Raw genomic sequence first — 8,806 nt, forward strand, 5'->3', positions numbered from 1 at the left:
CATGTCCCAGCGGAGGGGACCTGGGCCCTATCAGTCAGGGGACCCAGCGGAGGGGACCTGGGCCCTATCAGTCAGGGGACCCAGCATGTCCCAGCGGAGGGGGCCTGGGCTTGTGAGTCAGGAGATGCTCGTTGCCCATTTTGCAGCGCTTCCACCGCCTCGCTCAACAACCTCAGGCCGACTGTGACCTGGCAGGCCTTAGATGCCCTTCACACCCAAGTGAGGAGAATGATACCCCCCTTGCTTTGATGATATCAGGAGTATCCAAGCTATAAGGACTGAACCGGTGAACACACCAGAGAGTTCTCCAGTAAGATGATGCTTCCTGCCTACTCGGTGAGGTTAATTATTCTTCTCTCACAAAAACCGAGGCCGTTTGGAATGGTCTCCAAACGTGGCACAGCATTGTGTGACATTGTTGGGTCATCTCTCTGTCTATGTTTGCAGTAGACTTGCATATTTGCATGTACCTATGCATACGTGGATGTGTACAGATGCCTATGTATACACATACATGCACAGACTGCTTAACATTAGGATGGGGATGGCTTTTAAAAAGAGAAGCGTATGCTTATTGTGGCTCTTCCATATTGGCAAAAGCCATTCCTCTACTTTTTCTTTTTCATCTATTTTATTTTATTTTTTTACAGTGAACAAGTATGATTTGCATGACCAGGGAGGAGAAAACCAACATTGTTCATTTCACAGTGGGGGAGGGGGGGGAGGGCATTTCCTAAAATAAAATGAAAGAAAGAAACCTTGTTTCACCGGCCTGGTAGTTTCCATCCTAAGTGTGTCCTGTCTCCCTCTTCCCACCACAGGGAGCTACAAAGACAAGATTCATGGACAGCAAGGCAAACATATCCCTTGGGTTGCAGGACAGATATCTTGAGAACAGATGTTTTCAAATGCTGCTTACTTCCCATTTCCTTGATTTAGCCAGAAACATGACCCAGATCGAAGGGCTTGTTTAAGCATGGAAACTCCATTCTTTTGGTTTGGGAATAAAAAGGTTATTGGAAACCAATGTGAACCCATCAATCTGAGGCATTTCTTCCTCTAAACCCAAGTGTAATATAGCAAGCTGATGTCCTGTAATCATCCCCCGGAAAGGGCCTCACTCAGAGTCACTCAAGCCACATGCACAGTTGAGCAGAGAGGGGATTCCCAGGGCAGCTGTGCAAACACAAAGACTCACCTGGACCTTGACTGACATCTGTGGCAGCATTTTCAAAAGGAGGGGAAGGGAGAGGAGAGAGAAGGGGAGAAAAAGGGAGAAGCGAGTTAGCGGCACACCTGCACACAGTACAATACACCCTTGCATGACTATCAAGTTCATGCAAGACCCAAAAGGGCTCAGCTTCTGGGCAGTTACTTCATTCTACCTTCACCCAAAACTACCCATGCAAGCCGGGGGAGCCAAGCTCCATTTTCACTGTGCATGTAGCAAGAGAGCTGAGCTTCACATCTGTCCGGAAAAGCACCATCCTGGAATCAGATAGGGCTCCAAAGAGCCAAGCAGACTGGAATCCTGCAAGAATATCGGTTAAAATATTCTGGTTGATTGCTGCACACCAACACCAAAGCCAAGGACCAAAGGGAAGTCCAACCCGGTTTCCCATCAGAGAGGAAATAGGCATAGTCAACCACTCCCTTGAAGAACAAAGAGAAAGAGGCAGAAGAGCGAAGAGTTAGTCGCAGTGTTTACTCACCACATGGTGGAAGGACACAAAACATTGACAATCCCCAGGACTCCCAGGGACCAGTCTTCATCCCAGACAGCAGTAAGTATGCATGAGATGACCTGTGCGTACTTAATTCACCCTGCAACGTGAACTTCTGTTTCCCCCCTTGAATTATTTTTCACCTCGTTGTTAATGACAGGGATTGCCATTTGAAATCACCACAAACAACTACAAATATACACCCAACTCTAGGAAGGTTAACGTTCAAATTAAGCCAATAAACATTCACAAAATGAAGACCCGTTCACTCGCATCATCCCCATGAACAACATCACAATATCTTCTCTCTGTTCCCAAATACAAACTAGAATTGTCCTGGGAAAGCTACCAAGAGCAGCCCCAAACCCCACTGTCAATTCCCACGTGGGGAGAACTGCTCCTGTGGGTTTCAGAGGCTGGGACTCTTCATGGGAGCAGACAGCTTCCGTTTCTCCCATGAAGCAGCTGGTGGTTTCCAAGTGCTGACTTGACTGTTGACGGAGGGCATTTATAACCCCTAGAATCAAACTGTCCGTGGTCCACAGGATACACTACAACAGAGGACACGGAACAAAGAGTGGTCAGGGAGCCCCTCCAGGCAGGCAATCGTGGGAGACTCAGGATCTGGGGAGTGCTGTACTTTTCCTGTTAGGTGCCATTGAGTAATTTTCTTCTCACAGTGGTAGAGTAGCACTGCCCCATCGGGCAGTAAAGCTGTCGTTTTTACCGGAGAAAATTACCAAATCTTTCTCTTGAAGAGCTTGAAGTGTGACTGGGTAGGTTCAAACCACTAACCTTTTGGTGAGCAGACAAGCACTTAATGTTTTGCACCAATGGGGCTCCTGTTACAGATAGTCTCTAGTTTAACTCTTCTTTGTTAAAATGACCATCCACCCTGACATTCCCCCCAAAACCAAACCACTTCTATCTAGTCAATTCTGGCTCATAGCAACCTTGTGTAGCATTACCAGGAGGGCAAATCTTTACAGTAGCATACAGCCTCTTCTTTCTTCTGTGGATGAGCTGGTGGGTTTGAACCAATGACCATGCAGTTAGTAGCCCAATGTCTAACCCACATTGCCACTGCTTCCTTAAAAAGTTGGAACCAGAAATGCCATAGGATCCAGTCATTCCAATGCTTGGTAGATATCCTGGAGGAAAAAGAGCTGTGATGTGACAGATACCTGTACAACCATATGCATTGCAGCAACGGGATGGGAGGATGTGTATTTACCTTTGCTGTAAATATAGCCATGAAGGTGGTGGATGGAACTTTTTTTTTTTAATTTAAAGGTGAAAATGCCCATCCATGGAAGAGTGAATAAACAAGTTATTGCACATGTGCACAATGGAATACTATGCAACCCTAAAGAACAACGATGTATCTGCAAAACATCTCAGCACGTTGAACCTGGCGGACATTATGCTGAGTGAAATCCATAATTCAATCGCACATGGACAAATGTTGCTTGGGATCACTATCATTTCTTTTGAAAAATCAAAAGAAGGTTTTCACACTCACAGAAACATTCTTGTAACCAGGGCCAGAGAAGAGAGAATAAATCACAACTAGAAGGCCAGCACACATTAACTTCGATGAAACCACAAAACCAAACTCATTTCCCTCAAGTCAGTGCCGACTTACAGTGACCCTGTGAGTTTCCTAGACTGTAACTGAGTACAGGAGTAGACAGCTCCATCTTTCGGGGGGGGGGGTTGTGGCGGCTGGGGGCTAACCTTGCAGAGCAAAGCCCAACTTGGAACCACTATGCCACCAGGGCTCCCCTGGATGAAGGGGAGAACAAGAGAGAAGATGAAAGGCATTGAGAAGTCACACAGCTAGTTCAAGGACAGAGTGTGGAGAAGATTGTAGATCTCTTGGCACTTAGTAGTCATTCAACTGACACGTAATCTCTCAGGAGCAAGTGGGACATCGGTGCAGCTTGCAACATGGTGGGGGGCGGGGCGGGGGTGGGGGTGATGCTGACCCAGAGTGCCCTAGTAGTTCTCCCATGAGTGAGTGATGGTTTATCTTACGTCCTTTAATTCGCTGCCTTAACAAGGATGGCAGGGCTCTCCATGGCCACAAGGAAACCACCTGCCATCCCATTGGTTAAGCTCCAGAATCCTTGGGGGCTCATGTCCCAGGACAATCCAGACCCTGAGTGAACTGAGCAGCGTGCTGTGCGACAGCATCACGGAGGGACCAACCTGTGGCAGCAGCTGAGCAGGTCTCCAGCCCACGCCCTGAAATCCCTAGAAGCTATATCCACCCAAAGAGACTTTGAGAGAGCTCTGAGTCATCTTCCAGCCACACCCCCTTTCAGGTTTTCTGGGGAGTTAGATTTAGGGGTGGAGTGGCAGGGGGGAGGAGGAAAAGCTGCGAAATAGAAGAGGTGGGAAGAGAAAACAAGCTGCATAAATAACTAAGCGGGGCCATTAAGGGTGACTGATGGATTGCCTGCAATCGTGATCATTAAAATACCCTGTAATTAAGCAGGATATCAAACTGTTTACATGCGGTGGAGTTCTGTGGTGGGAGGACCAACTCTGTTGTTCAAAGAAGCATCCTCTGTGGGGACAGGCTACCTGGGGATCCCCAAAGGTCTTTGAAAGCTAATGGGTTGTCCACTCTGGCACTGTGGTGATCCGTTTAAGCTCCAGAGACAAAGCGATCTGGGTTCGAATCCTGCCCCGTGCTGTGACTTTGGGAGGATCCCTGCGAGTCCTTTTCCTTGGTGCTGAACTGGGAGCCGCAGAGCCTTTCTCGAGGGCTTGTTCTGAGAATCGAATGAGATGAAACACTTGTGAGGTACTAAACTCAGCACAAGGCAAAGGCTGCATGAATGTTAGCGGCTCTGGCGGTGACCGTGTGCAATTCCACACAGGAAAATCTCAAAAATATGGACTAGATGTTTCACTGGGAACACCAAGAGACCACAGAATGTCATCATGTTCCTTTAGGTGATCTTGCTTCAACTCCTCCACTTAGGGAGAGGATGTCTGCTGCAGCTCTCGCTCCCTCTGGTCTGTCTTTCCTGCTGTGGGTGAACCGGGACAGGGGAGGAGCTGGAGGCTCGCCGGGGAGCAGAAGCAGGGGGTGAAATAGAATCCATCCTTCGTCTTCGTGTCTTCTCTCCCCAGGCCTTCAATCGGCCCAGTTCCAGTCCTGGCCATGAGCGGGAGAAGGGAAATCACAAGAGTGGGTGGGAGAGAAGACTGGAGGGGTTGGGGAGTGAGGAGTGGTTTGGACTAGTGAATGCAGAGTGGACGGTCTGAAATGCAAACCCCCCTCACTATATAATTCACACACCCCCGAAAATCATAAAATAAACCTTATTTGTTCTGGTCATAGACAACAAAGTCACCAAGACAGACATCCCTTCACCGAGGATCTGAGCTCAGTTCATGGCCATGGCATTGACCAGGGACAGTTCTGGGCTTTATAGTCCGTTTTCACAATAGAGACACAGTGTGACCTGGTCTGTTCCCCAAACATACTGAGTGTCCCAAGTTCCTGGACTTATCCTTCACCATGACAGAAATGACAGAGGTGGGCGTGAGGTGAGAGAAATCAGGCCAGTTGTTCTATCTAGTATCGCTTTCTGCATCTTTTTGGAACAGCCTCCAAATTATCTTCTGAGGAACCCCCTTTTCCCACCCTGAGGCCATGAGATTTGATCTAGTCAAAGCCTCTCCTCTAGCTGCAAAAGTAGGCAGGAGAATCAGAATAGTCCTCCTCTTGAACACAATAAATACTTCAAAGACAGACATGTGACTCAGATGGAGACAATGAGAGCCTTCGCGGAGACTCTGTCTAGAATGATCAGGAAATGGGATGATCTTTTATCATGGGAGGTGCCAGAATTCATCTCCAGCACCCTAGGAAGACAGCCCACCTGAGAATGAGGCCAGCAAAGAAGAAAGCAGGATTTCTGGTATCATAATGGGACTAAGACTCAGAGTCAAATCCTGGCTCTGCCCCTTGTCTATAGGCAAGGATCTTCTCCAAGCCTGAAATGTCTCATCTGCAAATGAAGAGACTAAAATTAACTATCTTTTATAAGTTTTATAAATTAAGATAATCTAGTCACCATTGAATGCATGTTACTGAGCACCTATTATAAGCCAAACCCTGCTTTAAACACTGAGAATACAAACCCTGCTTTAAACACTGGGAATACAAACCCTGCTTTTAACACGGGGAATACAAACCCTGCTTTAAACACGGAGACTACAAACCCTGCTTTACACACTGGTGATGGACACGGACAATATCCCTGGTCTCGTGAAAGCTTGTTTTTATGGGAAAGATATACAGTACCAGACGTATGACAATAGAATGTCAACTTGTGAGGAGCGCTGTGAAGAAAGGAGCAGCAGCCTGAGTGAGGCAGACAGTCTCTAGAGGAGGACACTGTCCTCCTGGTAAAGTAGAACGCATGGTCATCGAGTTGACTCTGACTCTTAGTAACCCATAGACCAGGGTAGAACTATCCCTGTGGATTTCTGGGACTGTAACTCTTCACAAGCTCGTAGTTCTCCTGAGCAGCTGCTGATGGTTTTGAACTGCCAACCATTGAGATCGCAGCCCAATGTGTAACCCCTATGCCACCAGGGCTCCTTGATACACAGAAACTCACCATGAGCAACTGTAGTATTAAAAAGCAACCTCCAACTCAATACCAACTAACAACCACCAAGTTAAAGAAGGCCTTGCTGAAGAATAGTTCTGAAGAAGGAATAGCTGAGCTTATCCCTGAAGAAGATGAAAGATGAGCCTTCCACCTACCAGACCAACCTGTTCAAGCAAATGTAATAGCGGATGCAAAGGCTGTAGCTAACAGCCAGCTCCATTAACGTTACTTCTACTGTTGGATCAGAAGAGCCCATACTCCTCTCTTGCAACCCCATCCCCACCCTGCCACTTACACAGCATCCTGGGCAGAGAGCTGTACAGGTAGTTCTTGGATTATAAATGAAATCCTGACCTATGTGTCTTTCAGAACTTATAGGTAAGTCTGGACAGCTGCTTACAGTTATTTAGCCTCATTTGAGTGCAAGAGAAAGGAGTCTTGGTGACCCTGTGGGTTAGGTACTGGACTACTACCTGCAAAGTCAGCAGTTCAAACCCACCATGCTCTCAGGAAAATGTGAGGCTGCCTGCTCCCATAAAGATTTACAGGCTCAGAAACTTTATGGAGCAGAAACCCTCTGTCCTGTAGGTCACCGTAAGTTGGAATTGACTTGGTGGCAGTAGGTTGTAGTGTTAGAAACGAGTCAAAGTCTTTTCCGTGCACGCAGTTCATCCAGGGAAAGTGATGGGGATGAAGAATTTGTTACCAATAAGGGTTGGGGTAAGGAAACCTGGGGCTAGTGGGTTACAGGTTAGGTTGTAACCACACTTCAGATCCACAGTTCCAGTGCAGCAGGTGCTGTGGGAGAGAAAGACGAGACTCTGTTCCTATAAAGATTTCCAGACTCAGGAGTCAGTTCTACTCTGCCCTGTAGGGTCACTATGAATCGGAACTGACTCAATGGCAGTTGCTTTGGTTGGGTTTTTCTCAGCGGTTCTCAACCTGTGGGTTGCGACCCCTTTGGGGGTCAAATGACCCTTTCACAAGGATCACCCAATTCATAACAGTAGCAAAATGACAGTGATGAAGTAGCAATGAAAATAAATGTATGGTTTGGGGTCACCACCACATGAGGACCTGTATGAAAGGGTCACAGCGTTAGGAAAGTGGGGAACCACTGGGTTAGAGGCTAAGGTTGGGTCACCTGTTTCCGAGTGAGGGCGAATTTACCTCGCATGAAAGAGCAAAGAGGGCTTGTCCTTAAAGCCAGGTTCAGAATCTGAGGGGCTATCAAGGCATACACAGTGCTGGGGGTGGGTGGTCTGATGAAAATTAACCTGGCCATTCTGCAGCCCTTGGGACTGCCCTGCTCCAAGGTCGGGGAGGGGGGGAGAGGGGGGGCTGCAGCAAAGCAAAACAAGGCCCGAAGTTTTGAGACCCCGACACCCTTCCTGCACTCCCCTGAGTTTTGCAGCGAGGGAAGGCCTAAACTGACCCATTTCCACCACCCCTCAGTACCCCAAAGATGCTGATGGAATATTCAACAAAAACCACAGCCACAAGCCTGTACATTCAGTTCCTTTTTCGTTGGTCTGATTTTCTGCAGGTAAGTGAGATGGGGCCTGTGGAACCACTGGGGAAGAAGATGGAACCTTCCCTCGGCCCGTGTCACACGTACAGGGCACAGCTCAGCCAGGGAAGCGCCCACCCCACCCCCACCCCCTATTCGGACAAGATCATCAGAATTGGCCAGCGCCAATGTCCGCCCCACCCCTGCTCACTGCTTCTACACCCAGTCACACACCCCAGAGGAGGCTGCCTAGGCAGTTGCCAGGAGGCCAGTCCCAGCCAAACCTTCGGGGACCCCACCTGGTGAACTCTGCTTTGGGTCTGACCTATTTTCCAGGAGAGAAAATAGAATATAGATTCAAGTGCAGAGGTGTTCTGGAAAATGACAGGCCCAGGGGCGTGAGAAAATGAAACCGCAGGAGCAAGAGAGGAAGGGCTTGTGCTGGGAGGGAACCACGCCCCCCGGGCCAGCCTGGCTCGGGGGTACTTGCACCGCTCTGTGTGTGGGGGGTGTGTGTGCATGCCTGTGTACATGGACGTTGTCCAATCCAAGGAAGCACTGATTGTCGCGGTCACTGTGAAGGACAGAGGAGAACTGGCCCTTAGGGTTTCCAAGGCCGTCAACTTTAAGGAAACAGACTGTCGCATGGGTCTTCTGTGGGTCTAAATGGTGTTTACACACACACACACACACACACACACACAGCAAAACCTGTGAGAGCAAGAGTTTAAAGGGACCATCCTGCTTTTCCTGGGTCTCCCAAGTTTTCCACCTTTGCCAGGATGCAAGTCCCACTTGCCCAGGACACTCCATTAGCCGAAAATATTTGTCTTTCCTTCCTTAACCGATCTCTTGCACAGGCTCAGTTTTCATGGGTTTTGCTGTATGTATGTGTGTGTGTGTGTGTGTGTGTGTGTGTGTGTGTGTGTGTGTCA

General features: G+C 48.4%; 1 protein-coding gene across 13 annotated transcripts in view; it reads right to left on the reverse strand.

Annotated features, from left to right (window-relative positions):
• NRXN3 (neurexin 3) overlaps nucleotides 1-8,806 on the reverse strand; it is a 1,902,419-nt gene that overhangs the window by 1,773,239 nt on the left and 120,374 nt on the right. For all 13 annotated transcript variants that reach the window (XM_030884921.2, XM_045287970.1, XM_045287968.1 and 10 more), the window contains exon 3: nucleotides 1,199-1,216. In XM_030884921.2, coding sequence (XP_030740781.1) covers nucleotides 1,199-1,216 — 18 coding nt within the window. The remainder of the gene's footprint in view (nucleotides 1-1,198; nucleotides 1,217-8,806) is intronic.

Source organism: Echinops telfairi, unplaced genomic scaffold (genome assembly GCF_000313985.2).
Source record: "Echinops telfairi isolate 266 unplaced genomic scaffold, ASM31398v2 ScPeMD7_18;HRSCAF=68, whole genome shotgun sequence".
NCBI lineage: Eukaryota > Metazoa > Chordata > Mammalia > Afrosoricida > Tenrecidae > Echinops > Echinops telfairi.